Here is a 19,478-nt window from a genome sequence, read left to right on the forward strand (position 1 = left end):
GAGAGAGAGAGAGAGAGAGAGAGAGAGAGAGAGAGAGAGAGAGAGAGAGAACACAAGCCTCTTTTGGGCAGGTGCAGCATTCAGCCACTCCGAAAAGCCCAAATGCAATGACTGCATGAGGCTTTGGGGGACCATGTAGACACAAATCATAATATATACCTGCTTATTAAGCTCATTAATAGTCTCACGAAGTAATTCTTCTGTTATTGCAGTTCTTCTGGAGAGCACCTCTTCATGTTTACAAGAATATCTCCAAGTGACATCAACTACCTGAAATAGATAATAATACAAATAATAAGCTTCTAACTATCCACCTTTATTTGATAAGTACCTAGAAGACATCTAACATAAATGTACTTTAAGAAATAGTATACTTTGCTTAAACTTTAAAAACCTGTGATACAAGCTGAAGAGAATATCTTGCTTTTTAAAAATTTTTGAAAAGGTATACTTCCAAGAAACATTTGATAAAAAGATGAAAATTTCAGAACACTAGCTTTTTAGGGTTTATTCACAAAACTGACTACACAAATTAAACAAGTATGAACTTACTTTTATTACATTCAATTTATATTACAGAACAACTTATTTTTTATAAAGATGTCATGATAATTCAACAGAAAAAGGAGGGCTTGTCCTGGCCAGATAGCTCAGCGGATTAAAGCACTTGCTTAGGCAGACACGGGACTGGGGTTCAATCGCCAGCACCACAAGCCATGCTGGCCCTGCCCCCAGGGGGTGCTAAAACAGTGATTGAGACTTGGTGTGGTGGCATCACCTATAATCTCAGTGATTGGGAGGCTGAAAATGGGAGGAATACTATGAGTCCAATCTGTGTAGTGAGACCCTGTAGACCATGGACTAAATACAAAAAAAGAAAGAAAGAAAGAAAGAAAGAAAGAAAGAAAGAAAGAAAGAAAAAGAAAAGAAAAGAAAAGAAAAGAAAAGAAAAGAAAAGAAAAGAAAAGAAAAGAAAAGAAAAGAAAAGAAAAAGGAGGGCTGGGTGTGGTGGCATATGCAGAGGATTGTTTTAAGTTTGAAGTCAGCTGGAACTACATAGTGAAAAAAAAAGAGACAGAGATAGAGAATCTGGGCAACAAATGGTACTAAGACAACTCATTACCCATATTTCTAAAGTGAATTTCAATCTATAGTTGGACCATACGCAAACATTAACTCAAAATGGTTGCAGATTAAAAATAAAGTTTCTTTAAAAAATGAAAAAATATTATGATATAGACTAGGCAACAATTTCTTAGCTACAACATGAAAAAGGACTATCCATCTACCTATAAAAATGACTGGTCAATTGGACATCACTGATTTGGTTTCTAAAAAAGTCATTAAAAAGCATCAAAAACTACTGACAAACACAAAAAACCCTTGCAAACCATGTAGCTGATAAAGTGTTATATAAGAACACATAAAGAATTGTCAAAACTCAACAAAAAGAAAGCAATGGGAAAAAAAATCAGCCAGCAGGAAGACACGGATGGCAAACACATAAAAATGTGACCAATATTATTTGTCAATAGAAACGTACAAATGAAAAGCACAGCAATATCCACTACACATCTATTAAAAGGGCCACGGGGCTGGAGAGATGGCTCAGTGGTCTAAAGCACCTACTTGAAACAAGCTTGGCAAAGCACAGGGACCGTGGTTTGATCCCCAGCACCACATGCCAGCCAGCCCCGCCCCCTGGTGGGCTGAGCTGGCCACACACACACACACAATAAATAAATGTAATAAAAATAAATAAATATTAAAAAAAAAAGGGCCACAATTTAAAATTCAACAGTAATAAATGTTAGTAATGACCTGAGAAAACAGGATATCCACATACTACTGGTGAGAATGTAAAACGGTGCAATCACTTTCATAAAATGGTTCACCAGTTTCCCAAGTTCTATCTGCAGTTACCATATCATCCACACATTCAACTGTGAGGCATTAAGCAAAGACAAAAGCAAACAGATGCCTGTAGAAAGACTTGTGCAGTTAAACATTTATACCAGCTTAAGACAGAAAATTACTCAAGTGTATACCACCAGTGAATGAGGGTGCACCCATACACTGGACCACCAAGAGCAGTAACGATTTCATGAGTGCATGCAAATAACCACCTTTATTAAGCTGTACACTTTAAATATGAAGCTTATTACTGTCAGGTACATCTTCATAAAACTGTCAAAGAAGAAAAAATGTATTTTATTGTTGGAAAAAATTTTTTTTGTCTTATGCCCTACCTCATCTTTCGAAAATGCTATGATGTAGGAAAGCTTCTTGCCCCACCCTATTTCATACAGGAGTGGTTTATCACACACATCTTCACATGCATCACAGTGCAGCCACCGCTGCTGAGAAGGAGAATAGACTTCGGTCCAAACATGGTCTGCACAAGTAAGAAAAAAGAAAAATAAGGGAATAAAAGTGAAGCATAAAACTTCAATGGCTTCCAATGTCTGTATGTGAACTCCAAAGGATCACACCATTAATTATAATATTCTAAATTTAAGTTCATAAAAGTGAGCATCTTGTGGTTCACACAAGTCTACCCTATAACATTCACTATTAGTGCAGTCAATTCTATAAATTTATTTATAGAAATAACATGTATCACTCTAAAGAAGTATCAAAATTATCAGCCTCAGTTTGCCAACAATGTGAAGGAAATTAGTACTATTTTTGAAACCCAGTATGCTTCTTGATACCCCAAAATGCAGATATACTAGGCTGTCTAACGATTTCTCATCACTGATGATTTCTGTTTAACTATAAACAAATATTAACTGAAGGTTTCATTTGATTCTAAAAATAAAAGCTGAAAACACAAGTAGAACTCTAAAACAAGAGAAACAACTTTTTAACATGCAGACAACATGAGGTATTTCTAAATAAAGACAATAAAGATATCTATGGCTTTTCTTAATATTATTTTTGTATACTTTACTAAATTATTTATAGAAATCCCTCTAAAAATGAAGATTTCTATAGCACATTATTATTCATTCTTATCTATGCAAAAACAACATTACTATAAATGCCATGTAAAAACGTTAATAAGGAACAGAGTACAAAGCACAGTACCAGACACGGTGCTGGCATATTAACAAAAATTGTGTGTTTTCTTCAAAAAACCTGAGGTTAATATTAGTGTTATTTTACAGATGACAAGTGTAAGCTAAGACAAACAAGCAAATACAAAAACTGATGCACTCATAGTGCAAATTTAAGCTGTAAATACACAAAGCTACGCTCCCCCTTTGTTCCTGTCACATTCTGTACCTGTGTAATCCCAAACATAGCGAGCCTCAAACCCTAAAGCGCGGCAGCACAATGTAAAACAATTGGCCCACTCGCCACACCGTCCACATCTTGTCTCCAAAAGTTTCTCAGGGTTGTTATATCTGATTTAATAAAACAATAACAAAAAACAAACATTTTATTTACTCTCAAAAGAATGTTACTTCTGTGCTAAATAATAATCATGGTTCTTAATTTTTTATTTTTAAATATTGATTGAAAGGCCTAGAATATGTAAGCTACTGCTAGAATCTTTGTTGAAAAGTGATTTAAACAGTGGCAATGTCTTCAGGGAGCTTTTATAAGCCCGACAGAGAGAATGAACACATTTTTACTGTATGGGAGACTGGGACAGAATACTTTACAACAGGCTGGATTTACTGTTGTGGAAAGTGGCTAGGGAGGAGAACTCATATTTAAAATGGGTTCTGAAATACAAGTTTGGATGTATAGATTCTGTAGGAAATCTATTTAATGCATTAAACATTAACTGGTAATAATTAGCTCAATATATTAAAAAGTAGATGATTTTAAGCTATTCAATAAAAACTTGAGGTTAATTTTACTTTAAAGCTCTTTTTCCTTTCTAATTATAATTTTGATTAAAGTTTTATTCTTTTCAAGTATTAAAGGTCCTTGATAATTTGGAAGTTGTTTTTCAAAGCTGTCTTTAAAATAAAAGTTACTCCAATTGCCAGTCATGGTAGCACATGCCTTTGTAATCTGAGCACTTGGGAGGCTGAAGCAGGAGGATTGCTGTGAGTTTGAGGCCAGTCTGGGTCACATGGTAAGTTCAAGGGTACATCGAACTACACAGTGAGACTCTGTCTCATAAATAAAAATAAAAGTTATTCCAATTATAAAACTGTCATAAAAGTAGAGAATTCCAAATTTCCACATGGTGGGGCTGGGGAGATAGCTCAATAGAATAAGTGCTTGACTGGCAAGTACATAGGCTTGAGTTCAATCCCTGGTTCCGAAAAAAAAAAAAAGGATGTACAGGCATGTGCCACTATGCCTGGCTGTTTGGGGCCAGGGAAATGGCTCAGTGGAATAAGCGCTTCCCTGGCAAGCGCAAGGGCCTGAGTTCAAAAAAACCTAAGAAAATCCAAAAAACCAAATTTGTGCATGGTATTGAAAAGGCTTTTGAGTTGGTCCAGCTAAGCAGAAAAGTGCTCCAGCTAACTACAGATGTCACCCATGAGCCCAGAAGGCAAAAGAGGCAAAAGATCAGGGGCACGAGGGAGCTGGCTCCACCATACAGAATTTGCTGAGCAGATACTTTTGCTTAAGCTAAATTAAATGCATTTGGAATTTAGTAATTAACTGAAAAATATGTATTTATTATTTTTTAAATTTTGAGACAGAGTCTCACTGTACAATTCACGGTGGCCTTGAACTCACTGTGTAGCCTAGACTGGTTCTGAACTCTCAGTGATCCTCCTGCCTCAGCCTGACCATCAGTGCTGGGATTGCAGGTATGCATCACCACACTGGAAAGATGTGAATCTAAACTCAAGCGCAGTAATAGAACTAAAATATCCTATACAACATCTATTATATACAGTACTTGTGCTAAGACAAATGGATCAGATGAAGGGTATAGTTTAGCTCAGTGGCAGCATGTGTGTTTGGTATGCTCTGGTTGGATCCCTAAACCCTTCCTGAGCACCCCCCAATAATCATCTCTAATTAACAATGTTTAGGGATGCTAGGGCTGGAGATACAGATCAGTGGCAGAGTGCTTGTCTAGTGTGGTGGAGGCTCTGGGTTAGATCCTCTGCACTGAAAAAAAAAGTTTTATTATCCCAACCTGATAAGGAAAATAGCTAACAACAGTAAAAGAAAGTGATTAGAAAGGAAAATAATACTTTGCATGAATATCTATGCTTAGTCTGTGCCACTCCACACTGCATTATTAGTTTAAAATCCAACTGCCTAAAGAGTTATGAGGATTTAAAATACACACACACACACACACACACACACACACACACACACACACTAATCTCTTTATTAATCTCTGCAGAAGGGTTGTGCAGATGTATGCGAAATGAAGAAATAACAATAATTACAGATAATTATTGGGTATTAGATTCTGTTTAGCCTATATTCTGCATATAATAGGGCTGTTCCAAATTAAAGACAGAACTGAGCCTAGGTGTAGGCTGATGTAGGATGATGTTATCTTTTTTGCATAATAATACAAACAAACTTTGTACCATTTGCTAATTATAAAATATGATATGAGTCTTATACATTAAAAGATAAAAATATTAATTGAAAAAAGGTATTTCAAAAATGTGGTATCTTTTTGCATGCTAGTATAAAAAAACTAAGTATTGCTAGTTAGAAAATGGCATAAGTCTGATACATTAAAAGTATATTTAATCCCTTTTTTTTTTTTTTTTTTTTTTTTTGCAGAACTGGAGATTGAACTCAGGCCCTTGCTTATTCTACAGAGCTATCTCCCCAGCCCCAACATTGAAAGTATATTGAAAAATTAAAATTTCCTTATTTACAAGTTGGAAGGGGTAGGTATCGGGTGGGAGATTCCTAGTTAAAAGAAATTTCTACCTTTATAAGAAAAAAATACAACACCACACTTATACTTTCTTTACTATAATTTAATGATTACTTTCATTATATTGTATTCAGTATAACAATGATCATAATTAGTATTCTTATCGTAGATCAATACTATCAGAAAATTAAAAATCATGTATTAAAAAAATACATGATTTGGAGAATTGAAAATACTATGACTATGCTCAAAATGTGCAATCTAGAGCAACAAATTTATTGTAAAAGAACAGAAAGAAAATACTTCAGAGTTTGTAGGGAGTATGATTTGTCTGTCACCAATATTCAACTCCAAAGCTATAGCCTGAAAACAGGTCCAGACTCTAAATGAAACACAAGGCCTGTATTCTAATAAAACATTATTAGAAAACAAGTATGGGCTGGCTTTCGCCTTACCAGTCATTGTAGACCTCTGTTCTAAAAAATGTATTTCTAATAGTTAAAATGAAGATTTAAGAGTTTGCTTAATTAAAATTTGCCTTTAATCTTTCCATTAAGAGATTACCCTAACTTTTTTTTCTAGGTACTCACCTTGGGAATCGATTGTTGAGCTGACATGCATCACAGTAATGATCTTCTACAAGGTGTGCACCCCACTTTAGCTCATCTTCATTGGGTGTTAATGATTTATCTCTAGATTTAGTCTGTCCACCACATTTGGTGCATGAAATGTCATTTACCCAATGAAAAAATTCCTCTTTAAACCAGTGCAAAAGCTCCAGCAAAAGAAAATCCTCATCACTTATATTAGCACCTGAGGAGTTAAGAGAACCAAGTGAGATCCAAAGCCAACAAAATCTAAAAATATCTACACACATTGTACATATTCTCAAGTTGAAATATGAAATATATGAAACACAGCATGATATAAAAGACTTTCATAAATAAGATGTATGAATGGTTAGTACATGACAATGTGAACTAGGCAGAAATATAATGACCTGTGTAACTACATATTTAAAACAGAACCTTTACCTTTCTTGTTTTATTTTTGAGTCAGGGTTTCCTGTGTGGTTCAGGCTGGCCTTGAACTTGCAGTCATCCTCCTGCCTAAACCTCCAGAGTGCTGGGATTACAGGTATATGCCACCATCTCCATAAGCTATAGCTTTATATCTACCCTCTGGCATGCAATAACAAGTGTTATTTAATGACTTGTGGGAAATGATGGTTTGGAACTATCTTGAGACACAAGGGAGCTAGAAAAGTCTAATTTTGAAAAACATTTAATAGTGGGTACAAGTGTGGCTACAGATGAGGGTTTAGAACCAAAGAGAACTCAAAACAGCCATGATCAGAAAAAAAAAAAAATCAAAGGATATACTAGTCAAGAAAATTCAGAATATTCCAGAAAATCAACAGAATATACCAGAAATTCAACACAAAAAACAGAATGCAAAAGCTGCTAGAAAAAGCTATAAATCACCTATAAAGGAAAGCCCATCACAATCATAGCACTTTTCAACTCAAGCCCTTAAATCAAGGACAGCTTGGAGTGAAGTATTTAAAGCCCTGAAATAAAACAATCTTCAACTCAGATCGATGTACCCTGCAAAATGACCTTTCAAACTTGATGCAGAAGATACTTCCATGACAAAGAACACCTGAAGAAATTCATGATCACCAAATGAACACTCCAAAAAGTTTTGAAGGATATTCTAGAAAAAGCAACAAGACAGCAAAACAGCAATTCCATGAATCCCAATAGAATGAGTCTACCAGGCAAGGCATACAATTAAGCAGAAGGGAAAGAAAGGGAACCAACAGCAGGAAAATATAAATGATGAGGATAAATCAATACATGTCCATTGGGGGCCCAGCCCTAGCTCAGTTCTTTAAGTGGCTGCTTCCACAATGCTGGCAGCCTCAGTTTGCTGTAGTTCGATCCCCACAACACTCCAGCCATGCAAAAGTGCCCTGAAGGCATTCAAGGAGCAAAAAAAAAAAAAAATTCCTTAATACATGTCCATTATAACCATCACTGTGACTGGTCTCATTCAACAATCACACGAAACAGATTGACAGAATGAATCAAGCAGCAAGATCCACCAATATGCTACACATAAAAAACACACTTAACCAAAAAGAAATTTATAGACTGAAAGTCAAAAGATGGAACAAACTACTCCATGTCACAGAAACCCAGAATAAAGCAGGGGTAGCTATTCTATTTGGATTTCAAGCCAACACTGATCAAAGAGACAAAGAAGGTCATTACATACATAAGAAAACAATCAGAGAGGAAGAGATAACAATCATAAATATATATGTGCAAAATATTGGCATATATAACAATATAAAACAAACACTAATAGATAAATCACATAAGTAATAATACAATTGTAATGGGCAACTTCAATATCCCACTGGCACAAATCAACTAAACAACAACAAAAAAGATCAACAAAGGAATATCAAAATGAATCAAATTTTCAATCAAATGAACTTAGTAGGCATCTAGAGTGTTGCACCAAACAACAACAGACTACACATTCTTCTCAGCAGCACCTGGGACTTTATCCAAAGTAGATCATATACTAGTTCAGAGAATATGTGTAAGAAAAAGCAAAGGAACTGAAATTATCCCATGCAAATAATCAAATCATGGTACAATAAAACTGAAAATCAATGGCAAGAGAAAACACAAAATTACATAAACACACAGAAACTAAATAACACTCTCCTAAACAACCAATAAGTCAGAGATAAAATTTTAAAACAGGAAAAAGTTTTAAGAGAAATCAGATGCTATAATTAAATGATAACACTAATATAAAATACTGGAATTTATAGAATACAATGAAAACAATTCTATTAGGGAAATTTAGAGTAGTGAATTCCCACATTAAGAAAACAAAGTGAGCTCAAATAAAAAACCTAATGTTGAACCTCAAGGTTTGGAAAAAGAGCAAGTTAAACCCAAAGCACATACAAGGCAGGAAATTATGAAGATCAGAGAAGAAATTAATGTAATTGATTAATTTATTATTAAGAAAATAATAAATAAGAAGCAATGAACAGAAGAGTTGGTTTTTTGAAAATTAAACAGATAAATCCTTAGTCAATCTTAGCAAAAAAGAGAGGAAAGACCCAAATCCATGAAAATAGGAATGAAATGGGTGAAATCAGAATAGATCCTGCAGAAATCCAGATCATCTACACCTACTTTGAAAATATATGCTCTGAGAAGATGGAAAGATTCCTACATATATATGAGTTATCAAAGCTAAATCAAAAAGACATACAAATTGTAAACAATCTAGTCTAACCCCACTACTGCTGAAACTCTTGAATGAAACCAAACGGGAAGCAACACTCCAAAAATCATTGCTGAAAAGCGTTACCCTGATACCAAAACCAGAGAAGGATCTGACCAAAAAGAACTAAAGAGGTCAACCTTCGTAATGAATATAGTTGTAAAAATTCTCAGTAAGATATTAGTGAACAGAAATACAGAAAATTATCAAAAAAAGATTATACACTATGATCAAGTAGAATTCATCTAACATTTGCTTAAGTAACACAATCCATTAAAATAACCAAGCACAAAAAAATATGACCATCTCAAAAGATGCAGAAAAAGCATTTGACAAAATCCAACAAACATTTGTGATAAAAAGAAACCCTATAGAAAATTGGCATCTGAGATGAATATACACTTTGATAGGAGAAAAACAAGTGGCAAACAAATATATGAACATGTTCAGCATCTATAGTTACTAGAGAAATGAAATTTAAAATAATTCTGGGATTCCACCTCACTCCAGAAAGAATAGCTATCTTCAAGAAATCAACCAATAACAAATGCTGGAGGGGTAGTGGGAAAAAAGGAACCCTTCTCTCCTGTTGGTGGGAATGTAGACTGGTGCAACCACTGTCAAAATCAACATGGAGATTCCTTAAAAACCTAGGATTAGAGGTCTTTTTTGACCCAGTTATTCTTTTGGGTTTCTTCCCATAAGATTTAAAAACATCATACTACACTGATATCTGTGTACCCATGTTCATAGCAGCAGAGCTTGTAACAGTTCAATCTTGGAAACCCAAATGCCCATCAAATGAGGAATGGATAAAGATGATGTAGGGATTTTTAAACAATGGAGTACTCTACCATAAAGAAGAATAAACTTGAGACTTTTATAGGTAAATGAATACAACTTGAGACCATATTCTTAAATAAAATAAATTACACATATATGTATAAACATCCATTGACTCCCTGGTATGAGAAACTGAAAAGAGTAAATAAGGACTAACATATACAACAGATACTGTGAAATGAGAAGAAACTGTTCAGAAGGAAAGATGAACTAAGGTAGGGAAGGGATAAAAGGAGCAAGAGAAAGGGGAAAAAAACCTGAGTTTTAAAAAAAGGATGGGGGGGGAGCTTTATAAATAGGAAAGGGAAGAGGAGTTGAAGGGAGGAGAAGGTATGGGGAAAAAAAGGAATCAAAAAATATGTAGAGATACAAAGCCCCTATGATGAATATGGTCATTATGTAACTAACTTGTACAAATAAGCTGAAAAAAATTAAGGTAACAATTTAAAAAAAGAAAACTGGGTCAAGTTTTTACCTTAATATGATGCAAGACATCTATAGCAAACCAACAGCCAACATTATAGTACTAAACTTGAGACATTTTTAGGAAAATGGATACAACTCAAGACCATAATGTTAAGTAAAATAAATCAGATAGACAAGTTTAAATATCACATTTTCTTGGTGAGAAACCTAAAGGGTAAATGAGGAGCATAACAGAGGATAACTATTGGGAAGTAGGAAGAACATGCTCAAGTGGGATGGGAAACAAGGGAAGGGAAGGAGGAAGAGAAAGGAAAAAAGAGCAGAGTGAAAAATTTAGAAATGAAGCTTTTGTGCATGGGCAGGGAAACAGGAAAAAAGGAAGACATATGTACAGGTACAAATTCCCTATGATGAATAGAATCAATATGTGTGAGAAATATATAAAGTTAAAAAAATAAAATCCAATTTTTAAAAATAAAATTCAGTATTAATCATAGGTGTTTGGTATACAACTGACTAGAATAATACAAGGGTTGGGGCTGCTGACCACTATCAATAGACTGAGTAACTTTTTTTTTAATGTATTTGGTACAGAGTCTCATTATGCAGCTCAGATTCATAGAGATTCTCCTGTTTTCAGCCTCCCCAGCGCTGGGATTACAGGTGTGTGCCACCACGCCCAGTCTGAGTGGATGGCTCAGCATACCCCTGGGGGCGGGGCTGGCAAGGCATGTGCTGCCAGGGATCAAACCCTGGTCCCCATGCTTGCCTAAGCAGGCACTTAGCCTGCTAAGTTATCTCGCTGGCCCTTGGGGTAACTTTTTAAAATTAATTTTATTGAGAAAAAATAGCAATGTGACAGCTTCTGGGTAACTTTTAAAAAATCATTCAAGGGCTTTATTAACAGGTGCTAGTAGTTTAATGATTTTGGGAGAGTCAAAATATAACTTACATTACAAATTAAAACTGGAGTTATTAAAGATCTTGATCAAATACAAAAAAATTTCTAAACTTTTAAAGTGTATTTAGAGGGCTGGCCAGATAGCTCAGAGGAGTAAAGTGCCTGCTTAGGCAGACACAGGGGCTGAGTATTTGATTCCCTGGCCTGCCGTGTCCCTGGGGGGGCATGCTGAGATGGGGCATGGTGGCTCGCACCTGTAATCTCGGCGCTTGGGAGGCTAAAAACAGAAGGATCACTAGAAGTCCAATCTGTGTAGTGAGATCCTGTAGACCCTGTAGACCTTGTACTAAACGCCTTAATAAATAACAGTGTATTTAGGAAAACTTCCCCCCATATTGGAGACAGAATCCAGGGTCTTCACAATGAGGTACAACACCTGCCCTCAATTTTTTTTTTTTTTTTTTTTTTTTTTTTTAATGGATAAAGAGTCTTCCTAAGTCATGAAGCTACCCAAGTTTGGCTTGAATTTGCAATCCTCTTCACTCAGCCTCCCAGAGTGCTGGGTTTACAGGCATGTGCTACCATGCCCTGCTCTAAACCCAGATTTTGTAAGAAACATATGTGTCATCACCAAAAAGAGCCATCTAAAAAAGTAAAACTCAGGGGCTGGGGAGATAGTTGGGCAGTCTAAGTGCCTGCCTGGCAAGCACAATGACCCGGGTTCCATCTCCAGTACCACATGCCATGCCAGCTAGCTCTGGGTGCATCAGGCCAGCCACAGACACTGGGCACGGTGGCATATGCCTGTAATCCCAGCTCTGGGGAGGCTGAGACAGGAGGATCACTACGAGAGCCTGTACTAAATAAATAAATAAATAAATAGAAAATAAAAATCCTATGATGCATAGATAACACAGATAACTTTAGTTATCTGGTCATTAAGCAAATAGCAAGCATTTAAAAGATTAGCTTCTAATTTTTTATTGCTGGAATTGCATTTTCACAACTTCTTGGATGACCAGATGATGGTAGTGATGGTCAACTGTTACAATCTCAGCCCTGTCCTACTCACCCTTGGGAGTGGTACTATTCTGGTTTATCAGGCAGAATGGGTGTAAAGGAAGTGCTGACTTAGATGCTAATTCCTACAGAGACACTATTTAGAGCTTGGAGAGTTCATCCTAAAAATATAACTAAGACTTCAAATTTATAAATTCAGCATCTTTCAAAAACATCAGGTAAAAATAGATTAGTAATAACTTTTAAGTGGCAAAATCAAATTAACAAGTTTAAGCCCTAACTTTCTTCTGAAGATGACTAGTATCAGTGAACAAAAGAGAAAGAATGAGAATAGGTGAAATTCATCAGTAGACACAGCCTCATCTTAAGATGCACCTTTACTCTCAATATTCTTATCCCTTGTCTTCATATGCAATCTAGTAGGTCAGCATATATTAATACTTTTTCAAAATGACACAGAGTTCTTCCTCTTCCAGGAAGGCATCGTATTTGTTTCTGGCACTTGATCGTGAGAAACCTTCAGACAGCCAGGCCAGACTTGTCAAACCACACTTCCCCGAGTCTTAATTATCTCCAGAGGTGTCTTAGGACACAGAGAGACTAGGTCTGCATTTCTGCCTCAAGTCACAACGTATTCTCTACTTCATAAAGCAGAGTAAGATTCTGCATGAAAAGGAAAAAGGTCACCTCAAAAATGAAAGAAAATTACCAACCTGGCCGGTAGAGGCTTTGTCCTTGTCTTAACGCCTGACAGTCAACTGGTGAGAGCCTGCCAGTTGCTATATAATATCCATTTGCTACTTCTTTATTTATAGAATTGCAGCTTTGGGGAGAGTGCAGTGTATGAGCAAAAAGACCATACGTCTCAAACTCTTCTAATAGGAGAGATCAAATGAATAGCTGTTGTAGGACTGCAATGAAGGGCTACTTCAGACTAGGATACCACTACTGCTTTTTCTTCCTTACACTTCCTGATGTCTGGTATGCAAATGTAACAGGACACTCCCACAGCCATTATGGGCTGTAAGGTGATAGAAGAATGGAAACCATGTATTCCTGAGCCAAAGATAAAAAGGCAGCTAGGTGTTTGGACAACAACTCACCATTACTACCAGATTTCCTTTATCAATGACTTATCTCAATGATTTCTTATATGATAAAATAATCCCTGAGCCACTAGAGTCAAACTGAGTCTAATCAAACTCTAGTAATAAACTGTGCCATCATAAAATTTATTTCACTAATATTCAGAATTTCTTAATTTCTTCTTTCTACAGTCTATGTTTCCGTAACACTTCATCCAACAGAACTTTTAGCAATAAAAGCAGTTTTGTATTTGTACATCTGATAGGGTCACCACTAACTTGTGGTTACTGAGTATCTGAAGCATGCTAAATAGGAATGAAGCACACATTACATTTTACTTAATTTAACATAAAGGTAGGAAGGGGCTGGCCAGATAGCTCAGCACACTGACGTGCCTGCTTAGGCAGAGCACAGTGGCAAGGGTTCAATCCCTGGCATGCCAGCTCCCCTGTCCCCAGGGCACGTGGTTACTGAGACTGGGAGTGATGGCGCCCGCCTGTAATCCCAGCGTTTGCAAGGCTGGAAACAGGAGGATCACTACAAGTCTGATCTGTGTAGTGAGGCCCTGTAGACCCTGTACTAAAGACATAAAACAAAACATAGAAGTGTATGTTGTCATAGTGTTTTCAAGAATCTCTACTACTCTTTGTTCTCTGTTTTTTCAATCTTCACACCCTCTTTTCCTTCATGGCTTCACTTCCCACCCTGAAGTGAATTCCAAGGCTACACTTGGAAGGAGATTCCTAGTCCCTCTTGTTATGTGCTTTCTGGTGTTAAAAGCCTAATCTTTTATTTATTTTTTCACTAGCCCAATATTAGCCAATGTGTTCTTTCTTTATTTCAATTAAAAGTTCTTAAATTTGAAAGAATGTGTGCGTGTCCAGCACACACATTTAACATAAATATATATTAAAAGTTTTACTCCTGTGTGATGAAATTACTTTATCAGTTTGGTTTATCTTTACCTTATTTTCCAGATTTTATAAAACAAGAAAAAAGTAGATTTTCTTTATAGCTAGAGGGAGAAAATGCTAGGGCAAGTGTCAGTAGAGACTATTAGTAGATTTTGTGGGAAAGACTTGATGTCTTTGGTAACAGACGTGAAGGAGTTTTAATTTATGGACTAGACCATTCCCATGGTGAGGACAGACAAACACATGTATCAGGATAATTATGCTATTCACCTAACTGATGTGCATTTTGGTAGGTTCCTGTTTATTGAGCAATACTCTGTTATTTGCCTAAAGAGAAAAATGTGCTGGACAAACCAGAATATTCTGAGTTTGAGATATTTCTCATTACAATTTACTCATCTGGCAAGATGTTGTATTTAAAACTGCACGCCATATACTGCATTTGCTGGACCCTGTCTCACACTAATTTTTCAATACATTTTAATTCTCGAATCCTGTTCAGCTGCTGCTATCACTCACTGTTTCGCCTTGGTGCTGCTTAGCACAATGACTCAAATACAGGACGCAACAGTAAGTACCTGATAAGCGCGCATTTACGTAATGTACCACATAAAGGACCACAGGGCTTTGAAGCAGGGTACAGCCTTCATGACCACATACTGATATGCACTCTTAAGTTATATTTAGAAACAGATCTGTTAATGTAAGAAGAAAAGAATGGTCTCAAGGTCATGTGTCTGAAGCAAAATTAATTCTAAGTTTAGGCTAGCCATTAAAAATAAGGCAATGATAGTGTGATATTAAAAGACAAAGACCACCAAGATACAAGGGGTAGCAAATGACAAACACAAAATTGATTAAATGGCTAAACATTTAAAATCAACCCCATCCCCAGAGGAATTTCCAGTTTTAGCTTCTGGTTTCTTCCCAGTAAATTTTCACTCCCACCACCAACAAGATCAATAAACCAAAAATCAAAAAATTTTCTTGGACCCATTAGTGGACTGAGATTATAGAGCCAACAGTCATCCCATAATCCTGAAAGAAATGCAAATACACAGAATTTTGGCCATGATGTGCTTATACTAGCATAAGCCTTGTAGTTATGAGTTTATAAGACTTAAATGGCAATTCTGACAAAGTGCTGAAGCTTGGTCATAGACAAGCACAGGAGTGAGAGCGCTGGTATATGTTGTTTCAGGAATCCTGCAGGTTCTCATGGTGAAGAACCAAAAAAGACCCCTCAAGGCACAACAAAGCAGAGTAAGAACTGTGAATTATACCCAAGCACTCTGCACAATTAAGGCCTACTTGTTGGAGAAAGAGATCCTACCAGACATTTCTGAACCCCTTACAATCTTTCTACTTATAAGGGAAAATCTAAGACACCCATGAAGGTCACAAATCCAGGGACACAGACCCCAGCCAAAATACTGAGATTTGATCAAAACATTATAGGACACTCTCACCCACCTGTCCACCTAACCACAACATCAACAGGGCATCACTACCACCACAGTGGTTCACAAATAAGAGATGTACAGGAAGTAGACAACATTCAAGGGACAATAACACCTGATAACGAGAACAGCATGCAATGCTGAAAGCTATGACATCTGCAACTATAGCACACATTAAATACAGCACAACTTTCAGCGAGCTGAACATAAAACCTTACACAAAGACTCATTTACCTCAGTTGCTATTGCTAATAGGTAAGGGACAGCTGTTAGCAAAAAATTTCAAAGCACATAAAAAGGCAAGAAAAAGTTTAAAGAGAAAAAGCATCATGCTTACTCTGCATAAATTTGGAATTAACAGATAACGTAAAATAATAATTTTATTTATTTAGTATTTGATTATTGCGAGTGACAGACTGGGCACGGTGGCATCTGCCTGTAATCCCAGTGCTTGGGAGGCTGAAAACAGGAGGATCAGTATGAGTCCGATCTGTGTAGTGAGACCTTGGGGACTCTGTACTAAATACATTTTTTTAAAAAAAGAACAGATAAGTAATGTAAGTGAAGATGAACACTCTGAAAGAGAACTAGAGGAAAGATTAGAAATAAAAAACACTGAAATAGCAATGAGGACTCCCTCTGAAGGGTTCATCAGCAGAATGGACACAGCCAATGAAAGAATCAGTGAGTGCGATGACAGATTAACGGAAATCTCCAAAGGAGCAGGCAGAGAGAAAAGAAGAAAAAAAGAACAGGACATTTTATTTTATTTATTTTCTGCATTTAGGACAGGGTCTATAGGGTGTACAAGGTCTCACTATATAGACTGGACTCGTAGTGATTCTCCTGTTTTCAGCCTCCCACGTGCTGGGATTACAGGCAGGCACACGCCACCAACCCCCAGTCTCCATTGCTATCTCAGCAGACCCCGGGGGGGGGGGATTGAACCCCAGCCACTATGCTCCGCCTAAACAGGTGCTTTAGTCTGCTGAGCCATCAGGCCGGCCCTCAACAGGACATTTTAGAACCATGGGAAAATTTCAAGACAGGACAGAATGTCTAAGAACTTAAAATTAAAGCACAGAGATAAATGATGGTAAAATAAAATATAAATTAAAATACCACAAGAAAAGAGACAAAGGGGGGCCGGGGAGATGGCTCAGTGGAATAAACACTTCCCTGGCAAGTGCAAGGGCCTGAGTTTAATCCTTGGTTCTGCCAAAAAAAAAAAAAAAAAAAAAAAAGAAAGAAAGAAAAGAGACAAAGAAACAGAAGTATTTGCAGTAATAATGCCTGAGGAGTCTAAGTGCTAGACACCAAACCACAGAACCAGGATGTTCAGAAAACACCATGCAGGATAAATATTCTTAATGTAGGCCTAGAACTTTTTATTCAACCTGCAGACAACTAAAGACAAGATTTTGCATGAAGAATAAAGATAGATGGATTTTTTTTTTGGGGGGGGGCAGATTTAGGGATTGAACTCAGGCCCTTGCACTTGCCAGGCAAGCAGTTATTCTACTGAGCCATCTCCCTGACCCTTATAAATAGAGCTGAGATGGGTTTTTTTGTTGTTGAAGAATAAAGATAGAAAATACAGTAGACTTATCAGAAAAACTATTTCACAAATGAAGCAAAATATTTATTCAAAGAAAACACAAAATAAAAAACTCCCACTAACCTAGGATTCTACCTGCTCATGCTATTATCCTTCAAAAGTGAGGGAGAAATAAATATTTTCTCAGGCAAACAAAAACTGAGAAAACTTTGCCTCCAGCAGACATGCCCTAGAAGAAATATTACAAGAATTTCTTGGGCTGGCCAAATAGCTCAGCAGATTAAAGCACTCACAAGCAGGTGCAGGGGCTGAGGTTTGAGCCCCTGGCCCTTGTGTCGGCCCTGCCCCCAGGGTGCATTGAGCCAGCAAGTGAGACTGGATGTGGTGGCTCGTGCCTGTAATCCCAGCTCTTGGAAGGCTGTAAGCAGGGGGATCACTATGAGTCTTAGTGAGACCCTGAACACCCTGTAGACTCTTCCCTAAAATAAAAAAAAAAAATAAAACAAATAAAAAGATACACATTAGAAAATCAGATCTGCATGAGAAAATGAAGTACATCAGAGAAGGAATGAAGGTACAATTAAATCTTTTATTTTTCTTATTCTTAATCAGAAAGTAACTGTGGCCTTTGGTGGGTCCTTCCTTCCACTCAAGCTACTAGAAGTGCTTCAGGGTCGCCACCAGCTGCCACCTCCTGGTGTGATGAGGAAACTGAGGCCCAGGGAGGTTAAGTGACTTGGCCACAAACAGCTAGTAAGTGGTGCAGCCAGGACTCAAACCCAGGATCCATGTCCACCTTATTCCCCTCTCTCTTCCCCTGTGACTGAGACTCTGTGGATTAATCTGGATTGACCATGTGTGGAGGAGACAGAGCTGCAGCAGCAGGAGCAGCAGCATCAGGCCTGGCTCCAAAACATCCTGGAGGACAACAACCTGGTCCCTGGCAAACCAGCCTCAGAGAACTATGATGATGAGGAAGAGAAGGATGAAGATGAGGATGAGGATGAGGACAGTGAGGAGGACAAAGATGATGAGGACATGCAGGACATGGATGAGATGAATTACGAGTCGCCTGATAACAAAGAAGTCAATGAGGTGGACATGAAGGCAATGAATAGGATCAGGACCAGTGAATGATCTAGGCAGACAAGGCAGGGTAGTGATTCCAGGCCAGCCTGACCTGATCTGCATCCCCAGCCCCAACTGCGCAATCCCACAGAACTAGCTGGTGGCCCCAGTGCCTGAAAACTCACCCTTGGGCACGTCCTTGACCCCTCCCCAGACCATCTGTCTGCCCTCCAATCCCGAGTCCTGAGTCCATCCCACCTTCCTGGCCAGTACCTCACCCCTTGGTTGCCCGGTCTGGTACCTTTTTAACTCTTATTAATAAGGACCCAGAACTAAGAAAAGAAAAGAAAAGAAAAGAAAAGAAAGAAAGATAGATAGATAGAAAGAATAATTATCTCACCAATGTGTTGTATAGTTACAATACATAAACAAAATGAGTAACAACAGGGATAAGAGGGAAGAATCGAGACCATTCTGTTAAGTTACCCACACCCTACATGAAGCATTATGGTGTTTTGGAAGGCATGTTTATATTAGTTAAAATGTATATTGTAAATCAACACAACCAGCCCCCCCCAATTAAATAATGCCCTAGAATATATAGAACTAAGAATGACTTAAGGAGCAACCCAAATGCCCATCAGCTGAGGAAGGGATAAAAAAGACATGGTATCTTTACACAACATTACTCAGCTATTAAAAAAAAAGATAAATTTGAGGCACTTGTAGATGAATGAGTGCAACTACAGACTACTGCTAAGTGAAATAAATCAGACCTGCATGTGTAAACAGTGTATTGTCTCATTAGTGTGAGAACCTGAAACAGTAAATACAATTTGAAAGCACAATAGGTACTGTGAAAGGGAAAGAATTTGTTCAATGGGAAAGAAAAACTGGGATGAGAAAAGGACAAAAGAAAGAAGGGAAAAAGATACATTTATGTGTGTGTGTGTGTGTGTGTATACATATATACAGGATAATTTGGATAACTGTACTGCCAATCTCTGCTGGTATTCTGAAAGGGGTAGTTAACGCTTTTTTTTTCTTTTTTTTTTTT

At 37.2% G+C, this 19,478-nt stretch overlaps 1 protein-coding gene and 1 pseudogene across 1 annotated transcript in view; one reads left to right on the forward strand and one right to left on the reverse strand.

Annotated features, from left to right (window-relative positions):
- The window catches only part of Ngly1 (N-glycanase 1), an 82,419-nt gene that overhangs the window by 16,713 nt on the left and 46,228 nt on the right, over positions 1–19,478 (reverse strand). Inside the window, exons 5-8 of the mRNA XM_023718504.1 lie at positions 6,421–6,643; positions 3,289–3,410; positions 2,250–2,395; positions 160–270 (exon numbers count right to left, since the gene is read on the reverse strand). Coding sequence (XP_023574272.1) covers positions 160–270; positions 2,250–2,395; positions 3,289–3,410; positions 6,421–6,643 — 602 coding nt within the window. The remainder of the gene's footprint in view (positions 1–159; positions 271–2,249; positions 2,396–3,288; positions 3,411–6,420; positions 6,644–19,478) is intronic.
- LOC101591267 lies at positions 18,045–18,495 on the forward strand (annotated as a pseudogene).

This window comes from Octodon degus, unplaced genomic scaffold, assembly GCF_000260255.1.
Source record: "Octodon degus isolate 3935 unplaced genomic scaffold, OctDeg1.0 scaffold00059, whole genome shotgun sequence".
Classification (NCBI taxonomy): domain Eukaryota; kingdom Metazoa; phylum Chordata; class Mammalia; order Rodentia; family Octodontidae; genus Octodon; species Octodon degus.